Source organism: Nuphar pumila, chromosome 7, assembly GCF_984573655.1.
Source record: "Nuphar pumila chromosome 7, dmNupPumi1.hap1.1, whole genome shotgun sequence".
In the NCBI taxonomy this organism is placed as follows: domain Eukaryota; kingdom Viridiplantae; phylum Streptophyta; class Magnoliopsida; order Nymphaeales; family Nymphaeaceae; genus Nuphar; species Nuphar pumila.
Window position 1 is genome coordinate 118,875,334 of NC_143255.1, and position 20,680 is coordinate 118,896,013.

Here is a 20,680-nt window from a genome sequence, read left to right on the forward strand (position 1 = left end):
TAACCCGACATGACCCGCCAACCCGTTTAATAAACGGGTTGGGTCGGGTAAATGAGTTTGCGGGTTAGCGGGTCGGGTTGACGGGTTATCAGACGGGTTGGCGTGTCGACCCGTCCGCCTAACCCATTTATTAAACGGGTCAGCCGGGTTGCCGGGTTGGTATACCCCAAACCCGAACTGTTTAATAAACGGGTTAGGCAGGTCAACCCGTTTATTAAACGGGTTAGTTTAAGCCCAACTCGAACCCGCCTAAGAGGCGGGTTGGCGGGTCGTGTCAGGTTTTGCCACCCCTAGCTAAAACCCCTGCCCTCGGGGCTTATGTTATGCATTGGCTTGCGCAAAAGGGCGAGGCTCATGAGAATCAAACTTTGGCTGCCCCTCTAGCAGCCAAGGCTCCCACCCGGGCCACCCCCACTAGGCCAACCACCCTTTGCAAATTTTTTGGTCAAAACTCAAAAGTCTTGGGTACCAAATGTGGACTCTTGTTGTCCAAGTTTAGCATTGGACCAAAATACAACAGAAAAGAAACGTGGGAGTTGTCGTAAAAGTAAATGTGAGAAAAGTACAAACTACCCCACAACGGCTATCTCACCTGCCGTCCAAATTGGCACTCTCTCACGTGTGAAAAAACAGGACAGTCTTGTGCATCGTCATTCCTATCCCATTAAAAGAAATTAAAAAAAAAGAAACTCACGTGCTGTTCACGGGCATCCTGAAGACGGTTCAAGGCCTAGTTCCGGTTCGTATCGACTAGCTTATTCTTTCCGATTCCGATTCGATTTCCTTCTCATAAAATTCAGATCAGATGCGAGTCGTGGGTACGAACGGGTTAGGATAAGAACATATTTGGATCCGAATCCGAAATATAAACAGTAGATAAGAGTCTGAGTCCAATGAATCTACATTTAAAATGCATGTGACAAAACTGAAACCAGTAAAAAAAGATTAACAGTGTAAAGAATGCATTTGAATCAGATGTGTCAAGGGGTCGGATTTTGTTGGGACCCAGGTAAAACCAAATTTGAATCAGATTTTTCGGTATGGTATGGGGTTCAGACCCGAGTTTAATCAGGTCTACTATAAGAGAAATCATACCCAGATCTGATAAAAACTACATGAATGAATCAGACCCAGACCATACCTGGTAAAATAATATTTTTTTTATCATTTTTACATTAAAAATTGACAGGTCTTAATCGGTCCGAGTTCTTGTATAAAATTTCACAAACTATACCTGAATCCATGTATTAATCGGATCTTTGGGTCTGACCTCAGGTCTTAATCAGGTCATCTTATTTGTCACCATACCCGGACCCTCTAGCGATTTGGTCGAGGTTGGGCCTGGGTAAACCCGACCCGTTGACACCCCTACTATCAACAGAAGAAATGTGACCGGTTCATTTTGCCATAGAGATGAATATGGTACTCTCCTTATCTTTAAATATAATGTTAGGTAATCCCTTGAAGCATTGTTTCGGTTGAAAATCTGTTATCGGATAATCAGCATTGAACTTCGGGATGACACTAGGAAAGATGGTCCTAATAATCCACACCCAAATTCGCCCTACTGAAGGTCAGATCCGGATCCGATCAGCCTTAACAGGCTACCACGGAAGCCATCAACTCGGGGTAGGGGTCAACCGGTCCGTAAGAGACTCGGTTATACGAGTCTTCCTTACGTATCGTTTCTGCCCTCATTTTTCCTCTGACCGGCTGCCCTAAAAAGGAGGAAAGGACGAGTTGAAATCGTCTCTCTCTCTCTATTCTCAGAATTTTGGGAGTTTTGGGGATTCTCTTTTCGAGCAAACGAACCATAATTCCTAATAGTTTGGCTCAAACGTTCCTGTTTTATTGATTAAAAGGAGGTCTGATTTGGGTGTTTTCCTTCTCGTGTTGCATATATCTTTCTCTTTCAATTTGAGGTACGAATCGATGCTATTTTTCTTCTTGATTTTAGATCTCTTTTTTTTTTTTTTCCCTTCAAAATTTTTTGCCCGGTTCTACATCTGAACTTCAGGTTTTAGTGTTTTTTTTTTTATTTCATCACTGTTTGCACGTGATCTGCACATGTTTTGATCCTTGAATCCTGTGGATTTTAGCAGGTTGAAGCCTTTGATTATGGAATTATGTTAATTTTGTCATTTTTTGGATCTGCTATCGTAAATTTTCTTTTTTTTTTGTTCATTTTTATGTGCAATTTGCAGAAGTATACAAATTTGGCTGTGAAATATGAAAATAATAAATCCCCACTTTCTTTTTCTTAAGTTTACCTCCGTTTCTGTTTTTTTTCTCTTTTGCTGCTATTGGTTGAAATGCCGGAAGGAGCATAAAATTGATGTAGGAATTGTCAGCGTATTTAAATTTTCTGCAATTTCTTCGTTGATTTTTTTTATCTGCTATCGTGTTTCTTTTTACTTCCTTTGTTTGTTCATTCCTTTTTTGTGAAATTTTCATTTCACAATTTTTTCCTTGATATATCAAAATTACAACTCCCCACTTTCTTTTTCTTGATTTTTTCTCTATTTCTGCTTTCCTTTTTTTTCTTGGAGGGGGGTCCCGTTTTGATTGAAATACCCAGAGGAGCACAAAATTGATGTGAAAATTGCTTTTCTTTTTCTCTTGTTTGTGGTAGGTTGGATTTAGAATGGCTTGTCGAGTGATTCACACATGGACGTTTTGTTCATTGGTTGGTGCATTTCTAGACCTTGGTCTGGCTTATCTTGTTCTATGTGGGTCTGCAATCGCATTCGTTGTGGCAAAGTTCTTGCAGATGTTTGGGTTGAACTTGCCTTGCCCATGTAATGGATTGTTTGGGGACCCATGTTCTCGGAATGACTGTAGATGCATCCAAAGAGTGCTGGTCGAGTTCCCAGCCAGGAGAATATCATCCGTTCAGATGTCGGTGCAGAGAAAATTCCCCTTCGATAGGATATGGATGAAGGGAGATTTCAATCCGAATGTGAAATTATTGGAGAATGGTGGAATCCATGATGGGCTTTTGGAGATGGGTTCATCTGATCATCGGAGTAATATAGTGGAATCAATATCTTCATATTCAGAAGCACAGGGGATGGATAATTTGGTCACGAATGATGCATGTTCAAGTACCGAGCAGGACGGGGACAACTTTGCAAATCATTATCGAAATGGAGAGAAATTGGGACCAAAGAGGAGAGCCCTTTGGAATCAGAAGCCACGTCCTTGTCTACGTCGGCGAAGGAAAGTTGGTGCTGAGCATGGGAGGACATCAAATGCAGCTTCAGCTACTGACCTGAAGTTGGTTGGACAGGGAAACTCAACATGCAACAGTGAGCGTGTTCAAGAGACATCTGATGAAAGCTTTGCCCACAGACATTCACGAAGGAGTAATATTCAACGTGAGTGAGAATCAGAAACCTGGCAACTTTTTCAAACTATAATTACATAGTAAACAGAAGCCAAGTATTTTCTGCCCTTTTCATATATTCATTCATGTTCTAAATTTCTTCTCTGTAAGCATGATTAACTGTTGTTTTACCATAACCTTTTCCATAGCCATAAATACATGTCCAGGTGTCCTGTAATTTTCTGCTCGAAAATCTGTTATCACTTGTGGGTATCTTTATGGTAAGTAGTTTTGGTGATTTTTGGCATAAGGCCGTGCTTTGTTGAGTTATGAGTTCTTAAATGCTTCAAATCAGTCTTACTCGTGTATTTGATGTTGTCATGTGCATGGAACCATATTTTGATATTGCAAGAATGTGAACCTTGTTGCTGCTGTAGCGACAGCTGACTTGCATCTGTTATAAGGTTGCAGAATTTATGGAGTCTGCTTTTGTAGATGGACTGGTTGAGAGAACATTCTCTGGTGCTGAATCAAATGGAATATTGGGGGAACGTAATATCATTGACGGGGGTACTTTTTATATGGAAAATCCAGTGGGAGGTCCCCATGAAAAGAGAAATGTTGGTGAAAATGTGACAAGGAGCATACAGGATCTAGAACAGGCACTTGAAGAGGAGCATGCTGCTAGGTCGGCCCTCTATCTTGAGCTGGAGAAGGAGAGAAGTGCAGCTGCCACTGCTGCTGATGAAACAATGGCTATGATTTCACGCCTTCAGGAGGAGAAAGCAGCGATAGAGATGGAATTACGCCAGTATCAGAGGATGATTGAAGAAAAAGCTGAATATGACGCAGAAGAGATGAATATTCTTAAAGAGATCTTATTGAGGCGTGAGCGTGAGAAGCTGGTTCTAGAAAAAGAGGTTGAGGTTTACAGGGAGATGATTTTTAGTCAAAAATCTGAACAGTCTGAAGATGATGGCCAGTATAATGGAGAGGGAACATCAGAACGAGGCCCTTACCTTTCATTTGACATGAACAATGACCCTGGTCTTCTTCTTCAACAAATTAATGCATCTCTTGTAAAGAAGAAAATGTCCAAAGATCTGAACAAGTTTCCAGATGCAGACTTTGGGACTTTATTGGAGGTAGAAAGTAATTGTAAAGAATCACCACTATTTGAAAAATCTCAAAATGAAAGTTCTGCTAGGTGGCTGGATGTTCATGGTTCTTCTAACAAATCTTCATCCTCTAAAGTGAATGGTTTTCACGGGTTTGAAAGTGATAACAAACAGTCCCATTCAACACAAGGGTCAATGGAGAAGTTTGACATGCAATTTGATTTTCATGGGTTTGAAAATGGTAACAAACAGTCTCATTCAGCACAATTTGATGAGAAGGCAATGCTATCCGTGGGTGACCCCACAAATGTCCAAGCTGCCACTGAGTCTGGTCCGTGGCATCTTGCACAGGGTCTGCATGAGGATGCTAGTTCACTTCGTGCAGGATATAAGCTGAAAGGAAACAAGGGGGGAAGTGTCATGTATTATGGTACTTCTGAGAGACGTCAGCGTCCTTGTGACAGCATAAAGGAGCAGAATATTTTGCATGGTCCAGGCAAGTTTGGAAATCATGTTGACGCTGTTAATAGCCAGGCTACTGATTCTAAAATTTCTCCATTCGACCCTGAATCAGGTGTTTATGATGTTCATGTAGTTGATGACAATATTCAACTTAGCAACACAGATTCTGGACAAGAAAGTGGGATGCTCTCATCAAGACATAAAGGAAGTAGCATTGTTAGAAATAACCTTCCACTTGAAACATCTGGAATAACTAATGGAGATGCTTCAAGTGTCCCATCTAGTTCAAGTAAGAATGGAGGACTGAACATGGTCGGAAGCAGTTCAGACATAAAAGGCGTACATACAGGGAATGATTTACGGGATAAAGTTTTATCTTTTGATCTAAGAAGACATTCAATATCAGTTGTTGATGGTGAAAAACTAAGACTTAATAATGAAGTTGGATGGCTTACAGAAAGACTGAGGACAGTGCAGGAAGGTCGAGAGAAGCTTAACCTTTCTCTCGAACACAAGGAGAAGGAAAAAATGCATTTGCGACTTTTGGAAGAAATAGCACAACAGCTTAGAGAGATCCGTCAACTAACAGAACCTGGAAAGGCACTCCGCCAGGCATCTTTACCACCTCCGTCTTCTAAGGTATGGTGTTTGACCTAGGCTGTTATGATGTGAACCAGAATTAATAAATCATTAATGACTGTTGGTGGTGAGTGCATTGCATGTTGATAAAACAGGCTCACACTGTTTTACTTGTCTTTGAGAGCCGTGGTTCATAAAAAAATGTGCACCATATGTGTTTGCATTTTAAGTGGTGTATGCATTTATCCTTGCAAGTGGACAAATAAAAATTTGCACGGTACCTGTTTGCATTTTATTTGCATCAGGCTCTCAATGTTTTGAACCTCAAAATTGCATAAACAGTTTTATGATAAATGTGGCATGTTATTTCCATTGTCAGACTGTTTAAAATGAATTCTGGGCATCTTTTGTATGCTTGGGTTTAAGTAGTGCCTGTTCCAGTTAAAATTTATAGCTGATCTTCCTAATGATTCTTCATGGGTCATCGAACTGCTCTCCAACTGAAAGGTAATCCTGGGGTTTCCTTTTGAATATTGACGATCTTCCTTGTATCTGTAAACAAGTCTCAAGCACGTACATGTAGTTTAGTCTTTTAGTAATGGCATCTTAGGAAAAGCATGAAGTTTGCTGGCTTTCTTGGTTGCACTGAAGTACACTAAAAGAGGGGGACTCATATATGCACACACATATGTATGTATTTATGTATCTATGTAAAGTTTATGAGTGCAGTTATCCTATGCTGCTATGCATATCTAATGAAAAGGAATTGATGCCCTGAAATTAAAATGCACTCACTATGTGCAAGATGAAAACTTACTCAGTATGCATCGAGTGGATACTCAAACACCAAACATATAATATATACAAACATGGACAATTTCATGATTGCCTTTCAAACTCTAAACAAAAATGACCAGAGTTCAGAGAATGGTGATGTAAGCTATTCTAATGATGGCATGTGAGTTGTTTATGACAATGTTGTAAGTATCGTACTGTATCGTACGGTACGTATCATAACTATGGCCTAACACAATACGATACAGACTCGTATCATGATACGAGTACATATCGTATCCATATCTTATTGTATCGTACGATACAACCTTGTATCTTATTATATCGTACGATACATGTCTGGCTTACTTTAAAAGAATTGAAACTCGACTTCTTAATTTTGGGTTTTAAAGATCTCCCTAGGGTCGATTCTCTCATTTGTGTAGAGGCCTTTAGAGGAGAACCCATGCACCCCAAGTTGTGTAAGAGCGAATTGAGGACCGATTCATGTGTAAGGGAGAGGGCTTTTGCGGATTTCTCATGTAAGAGTATATTTCCATCATTTTTTCAGTCAAGGGAGTGGGTTAAGGTAACAAATCTGTATTTTTTGTTTCCTTTTGATTTTTTTAGAGGGAAGATGACATTAAATGATCCAGCATGACAATAGGACACTCAAGTAGTGAGTGAAAACCGATTGAAAATCGAGTGCAACTATTGCCATCATATTGTTTCGGGTGGTATCTCTCGATTGAAGCATCATTTAACTGGGACACATCATAATGTTGCCCCTTTCATGTCAAGGGATTTGTTGGATGCCGTGAAATGACAATGCCAATAATTACTCACTAGTCTGAGAGAAAAAAGACAAGAAAAAGATATGAGTGAGGCAGAAATGGGGTATGTGCAGCCCTGAGAGGATTTGTGTGATGAAGATGAGCTTCTTACTTATGATCCTACGGCCCCTAGCATAACATCAGGAGAAGAAAATAAGATAATGATGATGATGATTATTGAGGTTATGTTTTCAAAAAACTTAGTTATTTAATACTTGAGTGTTCATAAACTTGGTTATTTTATTTTTGTTTATGTAATATGAAAGTATGAGTCTTGTGAGATGTTCTTAATTGCAAGATATTTAATATTTTACATTTTTCTTGTGAGATATGCATGCAATATTATCTATATTAGTTGATGTTTGAAATGCTTTATATATGATTTTATGGTTGTATTTTGTGCAATTCATTATTTTTTCATGTGTTATGATTTTTTTAGAATTTTTGCTAATTTTTCTGAAATTTTTGAAAAAAACTTATTAAAACTTATGGTTTTTTATGATACGCTATGCTACATATCTAACTTTGGGTCCAACCGATATGATACCAATACACTACTTACAACCTTGGTTTATTAAATACTTCTGTGGGAGAAGAGGGAACTTGAATCACTGGATAAAATTTACTAGCCAAATATGTAATTTATTCCAACGAAGAGACATGAAAAAGCCAAATGCTTCAGCTTGGTATAATGTCAATACTCATTTTACTTGGCTTTATCATAAGCTCTCTAGAATCTTCAATCTTTGCAGTGGATACACTGTTCGTATTATGATGCATGGGGGATGAGTTAGAAAAATAACACTTCTACCAAGGGCCATAGTTCTGTATTTTCCAGTGGATTGAGTATAAAGCATTGTTGCTTTTCACTTTACCAAGAGAGGAAAGCAACTTTTTCCACAAGAAATGGAGCTAGTGTTTATTAGGATCCATGAAAGCTTTGAGCTCCAAAAAGGGGAAAGAAAAGAAAAAATGTTTACAATCCAAATCAGAACTGCAGCCATATGAACCGATGAAAAGTACTTATAAAAATCAACTTAAAATATGAACGGCTTGCATAACCTTCAGCTGGTAGGGGAGTTGCCCAAGAGATAAGATTTAATGTTTAGAAAAAGAAAGTAGCCTCCATGTTATTGCTCCCTTTAGACTTTGGCAGTTTATTGAGTGATGGAGTGTGGATCCAAATGGGTCAGATAGCCAAAACTATTTTATTTGTCTTTTTTCTGTTCTGTGTGAGGGTCCCGGGGGGTTGGGGGGAAGGGGAAGGTTTGGGTTCTAGAGTTGGCTCTGACTTTGTTTTTGGATGAATGTATTTGGCTGTTCTTTTGTTATTGAATTTAAAACTTTTGGTTTTCTGGGTTCCCTTAGGTGGTTGTACATCTTGGATGCCCAAGCTTTAGGCTGAACGCGTAGAGGTACTTATTGGGAGAATGTAGTTTCTTAGCGTTAGGTACTTATTTATCTATTATTTTTTAGGCTTTTGTTGCACCATCCACTTTGCGATTGAATGTGCTGGCTAAAAGTCTTGGACAGGAACCCCTTCCAATTGTTGTTTTTCACTTGGTTGTTATCTTGATTGTTCAAATGGATGGTGACACATGAATGGGATGTTGATGCAAAGTGTAGTGGAGTCACGAGTGCTTAGGAGTGCTCCAATTGCATTTTATGTTCTGTTTCTGGTTTTTAGTTTTCTGAATCCTGTGATCGAGCTTAGCCTTTTACGTGAATAATGATTGTAGGAATAGGATTTATTCTTGATACTAAGAAGGGGCATCTTCTGTTTCAGGCATCCTCTAAGAAGCGACGATGTCGAAGTGTCTCCTGGGGTGTCAATTATAGCACTTGAGCGACTTTGTCCGTGCATGCTATCTTAATTCTGCAACAGACTGCAGATGAAGTTGGCTTTGTGTCAACACACTGGAGATTCCCAAGGTTCATATGAGGTAACATGGATATCCCAGCTTGGTGGCTTTCTGCTTTCTCCTGTGTTCAAATATAATTCAGGGTAACACTGGTAACTTTTCCCTGAATAGCTTTCTCTTTGGAAGGGAACAAACAGGTTCCACTGTAAAGCTTTCCCCTGTATATAGAGCTATTGAAAATGTAAGCCTTTTTCATTTCTGAATATGGTAATGGTTATGATCAATATATGTTAGTGTTTAGGGTAATGAAATGACTCTAGCTATGTGTCACCTGTGATGTAAATCAGAAAAGATAATCTGAAGAAAAATTTGTAGCTAAATGATGGTGACATACAAATTTTTGACCAGGAAAAATGCATGATCCAAGTTGACACGTTATATGGCCTTTTTATAGGGAACAATGATGTTGGTAATAATGATAATGATTTGGAAAGGGAGGTTTACAAAATCGTGTTCATATGTATTTTTTTTAAATATTGATGACACATGGAGTGCAATGATGTTAATGATAATGATAATGAGTTGGAAAGGGAGGTTTATAGAAAGAAAACTTGTTTAAATGTTTTGTTTTTAATCGACAGTGATGATTATCTGCTGTTACAATGAGATTTAACAGCCGGCTTGGGTTGCCCGAGTGGCAGTGGGCCTAGGGAGAAGGTGCTGACCCCTTCTCCCGGGTTCAACTCCCACTGGGCGTACGGGTGCCTTTAACTGTTGGGCTCTGCAAGGGCTTGGGTGTCAGTGACCCCACCTGGGGTTTACCTTGCAGGTGGCGGGCCTATTAAGGGTTCCTCATCATCCAAAAAAAAAAAGCTAACAGAGTAGTTAAAAGTGATTTAGGGAGCATAGAGCGAGTATTATTTAAAAAATGCCTTAAGCCTCGTTTGGTTGCAGGAGAAACTTTTGTAAAACGGTAACTTTCACCATGTGCATAACAAACATGGGGAAAGTTTCTCCCAAAAAAATCATTTTAAACAAGTTTTTCCCACTTTTTCTGAAAGTCTATTGCTGAGACAAGGGACTTCTTTTCTCCATATAAACATTTTCATATAAAGTTTGTCCAACTTTTCTCCCCTACAGTCAAACGGGGCCTTAGAATTCAAGCCATAAAGGCCCGTTTGGATCCTAGAAAATTCTTCTCAATTCCTCTATTTGTTTCCATTTTATAGAAGTGGAATGTGATTCACATTCCACCATAATCTCAGGAATTGGATTCTTTAATTAAATCAGGGAATGCAAATTCCTGAAATTGCATTCCCTTTTCTTCTTACACAAGTATCTGCCAGGTCCCGACCTCTTGCCCCCTCCCACCCACGTTCTTTTGTCTTCCTTCCTATGCCAAGAGAGAGAGGTGGCCGAAAAACCAACATCCTTATGTAATCTCTCTCTCTCTCTCTCCAATTTGATCCATTTGTCGTTGGTATGGTCTCAATTTTCTTCTTCAACTAAGCCTTCTGTCATTTGTTTTCGACAGTGAAACCTTCTCTCTCAATTGCTCTCTCTTTCCAGTGATTTTACCGATTATCTCGCGTTTCTTCTCTTTTTTAATGCAAACACTGGAGACTGCTCCGAATTTCATTAATAAAAAAATCACAATATTTAATTGATCATCCCAAAGTGGGGAGCCAATCCGCCCGCTTATCTTTCTAATACAAAGAATTAACATTTCATAAAACAAGAAAAATATAGCTCATGGCCATAAATGGTCCCTCAGAACAAATGTATGTAATATCAAAGGAAGAAGATAACACTTTAACAGCTAAAGAAATCCTTCTGCCCTCCACAGTTTCTTATTGAGAGCACGCCACCTCCCATTATTCGATACAATAACAAACTGCATCCCAAGGGCAATGCTCTCCTTAAGGAAATGACAACATTCAACTTCTAATTGATGACAATCAGTAGGACATCTCATACAGCCCTGCCCTGTGAAGAAGATTTGTCTAAGTGATGCAACTACAAAACTAAGCACAACCTACCCTTCTTGCGGTTGCATAGAAGCTCCAATCACAGGTCCACCTAACGAAAATAGTTTGATGACAGAAACCAATTTGTTAGACCAAGAGTGACGCTGAAAACTTTCAATGCAATCAAACAAAATGCTTCTCGCAAGTTTGTCCTTCGAAACCGACTCCTCTTGGTGAATAACAATATTACAAAATTTGTAAATTTTTCATAGAATAGTATGAAACATGGAATTCCAACCTTTCTGAAGTCATGACTGATGAAATTTAATGGATAACCACCATTTAAGTTCACTAACTACATCAGTATGCAGAATTCGTTGCTTACCAAATCTGCTTTGCCATAAAGTTGCATCATGTCTTGAGTTAATAACTTATTAAGGCATGTCAAATATACTGTCAAAGAAGCCCTAACAATGACATCTTTCACTTAAATAATGATATTCTTCCTCAAGTTCCAAATATCTTTATGAGAAATAGAATCAACATTAGAACTACTTTTCACCACATTTGGTTTTTGCCAACAAAAATAGAGAAAGATAAAACCCAACTCCATATAGGTTGCAAACACGAAAAAGGAGGATCATAATAAGTACCAAATATAAACATATCTTCTGCCACCTTCAAGCTTTTGGACCGACTAATACACCTCTTCACATAGTCTTTAATAAGAGAAGCAAAAGCACTAATCCAAGGATCTGTCCAGAATTATGTATCCTTCCCATCCCTAACTACACATGAAACAAAATCCTTAACACTTTGCTAGCCTCAAATGATTCCTTTCCAAATATAAGAGTCGATGCATGAAGCAAACACTCCTCAAAAGCACTTGCTCCTCAAATACTTGGCTCTATAAAAGTAGCTCACATAGATTCTTTATGATAGTCATCAAAAGCCAACTTTGCAATACAAGCTCTATTAATTTCCTCAACTGTACTAAGGTCAATACCTTCTTCAATCTTGGATTTACATAATACATTTCAAGTCATAAGATATGGTCTTTTACCATTAACTCCATCCTGCCAAAGAAAATTTTTGAATAGTGATTTCAACATGACAATAATTTGCTTGGGTAGTTTAAAAGATAGAAGCCAGAAAATTGGAATACTACTCAATGTATTCTGAATAAAAAAACTTGTCATTTCAAGAATCAATCATTTTTTGAACTTTTTCAACCACCTGCAAGCACAAATTTGACTCCAATTTGCTGGCAGAAGCAAGCCAAGATAATTGAAAGAGAATCATATTGCCAACCTAACAACATATTAATCTATGCAACAAACTCTCCTCGAAATAAAAAGGAACCATAACAAACTTGTTAATCATTAATTTTCATTATTGCTGAATTCTTAAACTCCTTAAGAATTAACTTAAGATAAATTCTCCTCAACATAAAAAGAAACCATAACAGACTTATTATCATTAATTTTCATCACGGTTGAATTCTCAAACTCCTTAAGAATTAGCTTAAGATAAGAAAAGCTTAACACACAACATGACATCATTAACATAAGTGTGATAAAGAGACTTTACCAAGTTAATTATTTGAAACTCTCATAGCTATGCGTCTAGACAAGTGTTCCATAATCACCAAGAATATGTATGAAAAAATCGGGTCCCCCTATCTAATGCCTCTGCAGCGGTAAAACTTATTCTTAGGAATGCCATTCACCACCACACAAAAAGATAGGGTAGATAGAGCTTCATGAGACAGACCCATATCGGTTGAAAGACGAACTTCACTAACGAACTCTACATAAATTTTCAACTTACTCTATCATGAACCTTGAAAAGATCTAACTTAATACATAAGGCAAGATCATGTATTTTCATGATTGAATTCACAACTTCGTGAGAGAGAAGGATACTATCTCAGATGTCCTTTCTTTAAGAAAAGTTTTCTGATTGTATGAAATTATCCTTGTTAAAACACATCTCACATGATTGACCATAACCTTAGTAATAATCTTATACAAAAAATTGCATAAGGCAATCTATTTAAAGTTTGAAAGGGAATGAGCACCGTTAAATTTAGAGATAAGAACCATATTCATAGAATTGATATTCTTAGCTATCTTACTCTTCACAAAGAAATCCCTGATAGCCATAGTAACCTCTGAACCTACAATACTCAAAAACTTCTACTTCGAAGGAGTCGACTATCAAAATAGAAAATCAAACCAAACTAAAGAAGAGTCATGACTCATCAAACTTAGGGGTCGACTCTCAGGTATAATATAATACCCAAAAACTCAAGAAGAGTCGACTCTCCTGACTCAGGGGTCGACCCTTAGGTGCACCATGCACTGAACACACACTGCTTATATGCATAAATATTTTATTAAATTTTTTTGTTTGATTTCTGTTGTATTATATGATAACACCATACATTTATTATGTTAATCATGCTTATTCAAAGCGGCACCACTCTCCTGGTCACTTGGGCATTACCAGGCAATTCAATGGGTGTTCATTTCCATATGGTTACTTTGATGCTTGCTTCAGAGTCCAAAAATCTTTTGTCAAGGCATTCCTTTCCCTTTGACCTAGAGTCCGAGACCTTATCCATCTCCTTGAAATCGATGCAGTGTACACTATTAAGCATATAATATCAGCTTCACCTCCGCCGCGAGTATCAGAGTCCAATGTTTTATAAGCCTCGTGGTAGGGAACGAATCTCTTAGATCTATTAACAAAAAAAAAATCCATGAGATTGGTGTGTGTTTGTTCACACTTGACACACTAGCTCAACCCAAAAAGAAGTCTAGGCGAGCATAATGATCGTCCAGTGTAGCTTGTTATTAACAATTAATTCATTATGCATTACAAGTATCATTTTGGTACCATGGGTCAAGACCCAAGCATGCTCTTATGACAATATACCCCTAGGGTCATTACCTTAGGATTCTAATTGCATATCCTTTGTTATTTCTTGATATTTTCATTCTAAAAATACCAATAACTAGAATATGTACATTTTTTCATCACAATGCATCACATAACATGCAATGTGAATCAATATACAAAATGAGTTCCAATTGAACCGCCCATACTCACATCAATTCCTCACTACACAAATATTGCTCCGAAAACAATAAATATTAGTATTGCAGTCCATATATAACAAATTTCAGGCTAATATATTGAACCCCCAACCTAGCAACCCATATCCAAAGTCAAAATCCAAGAAAAACACATTTGAGTGTCTCAAGAGTCGACTCTATGCCTGCAAGAGTTTAATCTTTTATAACAGAAGTCGACTCTTTTATAATAAGGGTCGATCGTTTGTCCTCCAACAATACATGTAAACATTCAGAAATTAGGTGTTGACTCTAAATCAACAGGGGTCGACCATCGGAGATAGAACATAGTGCCTATTGATGAGGGAGTTGACTTCTAGTCTGCAAGAGTCGACCTCAAATAGGGCTGAACCAAGATTCCAGTTTCAAAACACCATTTTCAACAAGAATCTCATGGATTCTCATTACAAAGTACAACATATCCTAACATGCATTTCCATGAAAAAACGTGTTCAAGTTTACATTAACGCCATACCTACTTAAACATGAATGCATGCTTTTATAAACACCATTTTTCTAAACATACAACATTCATAAATATATATCCTTTTGAAGAACTTAAATTAAAACATGACTTCAAACAAAACTCCATCTGCATGCTTACATGCCCTTAGATTTTTATAAAGTAAGAATATTACACCTTAAAATCACTAAAAAATAAGAAATCTACCAAAGACAACTCCTCACATACAACAACAACAACTATGCCTTCATCCCAAAACAATTGGGGTCGGCGATATGAACCAAAAGAGAAAATCATTCTGGGTCTTCCACATGAATCCTTCTCCTCCAATCATTTCTATCCAATGCCATGTCCTCGGTGAGGTTCAAAGCATTCATACCCTTTCCTATCATCTTCATCCAAGTCTTTTTAGGCCTACCCCGACCTCTTTTAACTAATATATTTTCTTATTTCTTCATCCTTCTAACTGGAGCATCATTAGGCCTTCACCGAATATGTTCAAACCACTGTAAACGATTATCTCTCATCTTATTTTCAATGGATGCAATGCCTACCTTCTTACGTATCTCCTCATTTCGAATCTTATCTTTTATTGTATTTCCACACATCCATCTAAGCATACGCATCTCAACTATACTCATTTTTGAATATGATGTCTATTGTCAGCTCAACATTCCGTACCATATAGTAAAGCATGCCTAATTGTCGTCCTATAAAACTTTTCTATCAACCGCAATAGCATTCTACGATCGCACAACACTCCAGTTATACTTTTCCATTTCATCCACCCAACCTTTAGCCTGTGATTTACATCTCCATCAATTTCTCTATACTTTTGAATGATAGATCCCAAATATTTGAAACAGTCATCCACCGGTATTTCTTGCTCACCAAACTTCACTACACTCTCATCACTACTTCGTTGCTTACTAAACCAACATTTCATATATTTTGTCTTACTCTTACTCAACTTAAAACCTCTTGATTCAAATGTCTGTCTCCATAATTCTAACTTAGCATTAACCCCAACTCTAGACTCATCAATCAAAACAATATCATCAGCAAACAACATACACCACGACACATTTTCTTGAATTGATCTCGTAAGCTCATTCATCACTATAGCAAATAGGAAAGGGCTTAATGCAGATCCTTGATGTAACCCAACCGTTATAGGAAAATTGATTGTCACCCCTCCACAAGTGCGGACATTGGTTACTACTCCTTCGTACATATTTTTAATTATACTAATGTACTTGAGAGAAATACCTTTCTTCATTATTGTCCACAAGAGAACATCCCTAGGTACTCTATCGTATGCCCTCTCTAAATCAATAAAAACCATATGCAAATCTTTGTTCCTCTCTCTATATCTCTCAATAAGTTGTCTAAGAAGATGTATAGCTTCCACAGTTGATCTTTCAGGCATAAAACCAAATTGATTCTCCGATATAATGACAACCTTCCTCAACATATACTCAATCGCCCTCTCCCAAAGTTTCATAGTATGACTGATGAGTTGTATACCACGATATTTGTGCAATCTTGTATATCACCCTTATTTTTATATAGAGGCACCAAAGTACTCTTCCTTCACTCATTAGGCATCTTATTTGTTTGCCAAATCTTGTTAAAAATATTTGTCAACCATTCTAAACCTTTCTCACCCAAGCATTTTCAAGCCTCGATAGGTAGACCATCTGGGCCAACTGCCCTTCTTGATTTCATTTTCTTCAAAGCCTTAGACAACTCCTCACATGCAAGGAAATAAACACCACAAGATAAAAAAACCCCAAAACAAAGACCCAAAATCCTTTCCTATAAGTTGCGGCCACTTCTCTTCAACCAAAACGTAATGGTTGAGAGAGAATGGGAGGGAGATGAGAAAATGAGAGCTAAAAGAAAGTTAAAAGAGCGGGAATTAGTGACATACATAAAGAAAGATATATATATATATATATATATATATATATATATATATATATAAACTTAGGCTTAAAATACGACTCTTCTTAAAACTTATTTAAATCTCTCTTAACACCTGCCAACATAAGCAAAGTCGGTGGGGGGGCTCTGCTAAATTATCAAACTGCCCATGCTAAAAATTAAATTCTCATTCATAACGTTATTCTATCTCTTTTGCCCTTTTTAAAAAAATTATTTACAATGGTGCCATTGCCCAATAAAACCAAGTTTTTTTAATCAATTACCTAATTTATCCCTTGCCAAATTAAGCCTTCACCATTTCTGAAAATTTTGGGCACGTCCTTATTCAAAAATTTTAATTTTGCCCCTACATCAAGTTAGATCCAATCCAAACTCGATTTTTACGTTTTCAGGGTCCATGTCTTCATAATTTAATATTCTATAATATTAAGTCATAAATAATGCATAAAGACTTGCATCTTTATATAAAAATATAGTTTATAGATTTTCAAAAATTCAAGATGTTTACATGTACAATTTGCTTCTACCAGTCAACCGGAGCCCTTGTGGATCAATAATCATTTTTTTTATGAGAACCAGAGAAAACTTCGACAATATGCAAGTGAGTGACACCCATGAGAATGAAACCCTAACCACCCATCTAGCAGCCAAGGCCCCACCTCACTGCACCAACCCCCATTGGGACTGTCAATGTTCATTCTAATTAAAGGATACGGGTCCTTGGATAATATCTACTGAAATGCTGGATTGGATGAGTTTGAGCCACATTGGGACCAATTGAATACGGTTCTTGTTAATGCTAATCTAACCTAACCCAAATATGGGTACCATTATTTGCATTTGATGCAGGGTTGCAGGAAGACTGTTTCTGAAACCTGAAAATTTGATACCAACACCCAACAGTGAATCTCATATGTATGAAAACAATTGAAATGTAAGTTATCTAAGAAAGCTATGAACCAACAAGAAAAAACAATTAAAATGTAAGTTTACCACACAACATTAACTTTATCTACCATTTTACACCTCCCATCTAAATCAGCATTTCTGCTTCTAATATATTTAAATTTCCTAACTAAGATAAGCTTTCTAATTCTGATAAACTTCTAAATTCTAAATATGGATCCGATACGTAGATATAATATTAAATACAATTTAAATATTCAAATAAAAAATTTAATCAACAAAAAAAGATTTGAATGAATCATGTGGACTCATATCAGACCTTGCCCTCAATCTGCATCATCAACTCAAAACCATTGCTGTTAAAATCGGCCATTGAATCGTTTGGCCAACGATTCAGGTGAATCAACGGATACCGATTCTCAACTGAATTGAAATGAATCAGCAAACTATAATTTTAAAATTATATTAAAACTATTTTCTAACATTTTTTGATCTATTTGGAAAAATTCTGAATTGGGTCAGTTGCAAAACAAAATTTTCACTGACACGATACGAATCACCGATTTGGGCCTATTTACAACGATACAGACAATATTGCTCAGAATTTATATGAAATGGTACACATTCAAGGTCACATGCATTGAATTTGTTCACAAATAAATCTGTTTAATATGGATTTATTTAGTCTACGTGGTACCGGATATGCATTAACATAAATGTAACGGATACGCGACTAAACCATATCTGCCCACATGTCATGTTTGATGAATGAGTTATGTGGATCTAGGGTTGTTAACGGGTCAGGTTTGCATGAGATACTACACTCGACCCGGCCTGAACCCAAATAGCTAGGTATGAGTACAGAAGATTTTGATCCGAACCCGAATGGTGTAACATGGGGGTCAGGTTTTTGGGATTTAATTTTGCCTGGATATCCAACTTAATCCAGCTGACCCAAATATTTGGTATGTTTTTTTAATAAAAAATTGCATTTTGAATACCCTTTAAATTATATAATTGGGTTTGGGATTCATTTTCTTGACACCAACATATGATTGATTGTTATTTTGGCGGGTTTGGGTAAACCACAATCCAGCACAAACCCGAGCCATTGACAGCTCTATGTAGGTGTTGGTGAGAAAAGTAAATGATAAAAAAGCAGCTGCGAATGTATCGTGAGAATTTGAATGATTTATATTTTCTCAGGTTTATTGTCAAAATACTAGTTGAAATAAACGCATTAAATAAATAAATAAATGTAAGTAAAGGAATAAAAACAACAAAAACATAACTGATAAAACATATTTATCATGATAAAATCTAGAAATTCTTTGCACGATAATTTCAAAATATCATGATATACCATTTCAAACATCCGTGGATTTTCGTGATATTTTCAAACAATTGGCTATGTGTCACCATGATGTCAATGTGGATCAGTGTCAGATGGAGACATCCAGACTTTATTCTCCCTAGGCCATGTTTGGAAGTAAGAAAAAAATATCATATGAAAAGAAAAACTTACATATATATATATATATATATATATATATATATATATATATATATATATATATATATATATATGAGAAGTTTTCTTTTGTTTGTGTGATGTGAATCGGGGAGAAGGAGAGAAAGAAGCTTTGTCATATAAAATGTCATCTCTAGAGATGGAGAAAATGTTCATATGTATAACTCTGGACACATTTGGATATGAGAAAAAATAAGAAAAATGTAAATAAAGAAATCATACAGCTTTTCCTTTTATTCTAAATAAACGAAACATTTTTACATGAAAAGCTGTATACAAATGTAAGATTTTACATGAAAAGTGCGATGGATAATTTTTTTTTTATGACAGGCTGCTTTCTCTCTTTCCCTCTCTCTTTTCCAATTTGATTTTCACGTCATACAAACAAAAGCAAATTTTCATATGGAAATTTCTAGTACATAAGTTTTTCATTTCATATGAGATCTTTTTCATTTCTAAATATGATTTGATGGCATATTTGGAAGCAAAAAAATACTATGGATAAGAACAAAATTTCTATCTTGCTCGATTTTGATAAGAAAAGTTTTTCCATATCAATGATGGGAATTTTTTTCTAAACAAATTGTCAGTTTTCAGGGCAGGCCTGACCCTAATCAAAGCACTTCAACGATTTTCCATTTTTATTTTGTTACATCACACAAACAAGAGAACAATTTTCATAAAAAAAAGTTTTAATATGAAAACCTTTCATAGGCAATTTTTTTTCTATACAGTTTCTTTTTGCTTTTAAACATGCTCTAAATTTTTAAAACAATTTCATGTGAAAAAATTCTCTCTTTCTAAACAATTAAAAAAAACTACACATTTTTTTTCACACTCACATTTCCTATCTCTTCTTAGCTTCCAAACTTTTTCTAAATCAAAATGACCATAAATCACCTATGTCATAGGGACATTTTATTTTGGGTGATGCCAGCAGACATGCTAACATGCACTAGCATGTATGGCTATTATTTAAATACTTTAGATACTATTTTATTATTTTAAAATGTATTTTGTATTATTAAAAATAAAAAATAACTTTTTAATAATAGCAATTAAAAAATCCCACATCCTCGTGCCCCAACTTTTCTAGAAGATTCTCAACCTACAAGTTAAACATGCATGCATCACAGTGTCCTCGTGTCCAAAAATCTTTATAACATAGTCAATTGTTTTATACATGAAATGATTAACCAACAGGAGTGTCAATCGGTTGGGTTTGATTTAGATTCAGGTTGGTTCAGACCCATAACTACTTTGAGATGTTGGTATCGAGTCCAAATTCACATCCAATGGACCTACCATAAGAGAAACCATATCCAAATTCTATAAGAATTACATGAACAAGACTCGGACCGTACCCAGTAAAATTATATTTTTTTATCCTTTCTACATTGAAAATTTGTGGATCTTAGTCGAAACTCGGGGGCCATGCCTGTGTCTATGTCTAGTATGAAAGTTCAAAAACCATACCCGAATCCATATATTAATGACCTGAACCTTTTTATTTATCACCAAACCCTGATTTGGTAGGAGACTGTTCGAGTTAAATCCAACCCATTGACACTTTTAAATTCAATGGAAACATTATTCTTGAATAAAATAATAATAATAAAAAAAAAACTAGATAGCTTGAATCTTACGCGGCTCAACATTCTCTCTTTTGGGGCAATTCAACTACGCGACACAAAACGAATAAAGCCTAATAAATAATAATAAAATAAATTAGGCCCGCCCTTAACATTATAAATAAGGAGACATCTTCAAGAAATC

General features: G+C 36.5%; 1 protein-coding gene across 3 annotated transcripts; it reads left to right on the plus strand.

Annotated features, from left to right (window-relative positions):
• Positions 1 to 1,725: 1,725 nt before the first annotated feature.
• LOC149833160 (uncharacterized) lies at positions 1,726 to 9,461 on the plus strand. 3 transcript variants are annotated; one of them, XM_090014955.1, is made up of 4 exons: positions 1,726 to 1,922; positions 2,633 to 3,377; positions 3,797 to 5,544; positions 8,878 to 9,461. In XM_090014955.1, the coding sequence occupies exons 2-4, from the start codon at positions 2,645 to 2,647 to the stop codon at positions 8,935 to 8,937; spliced, it is 2,541 nt and encodes an 846-aa protein (XP_089871081.1). In that variant the 5' UTR covers positions 1,726 to 1,922; positions 2,633 to 2,644; the 3' UTR covers positions 8,938 to 9,461. The 3 variants fall into 3 exon arrangements, with proteins under 3 accessions (XP_089871081.1, XP_089871082.1, XP_089871083.1); XM_090014956.1 differs by having other exon boundaries at positions 1,756 to 1,922; positions 2,703 to 3,377; XM_090014957.1 differs by lacking the exon at positions 1,726 to 1,922 and having other exon boundaries at positions 3,198 to 3,377; positions 3,790 to 5,544.
• Positions 9,462 to 20,680: the final 11,219 nt, after the last annotated feature.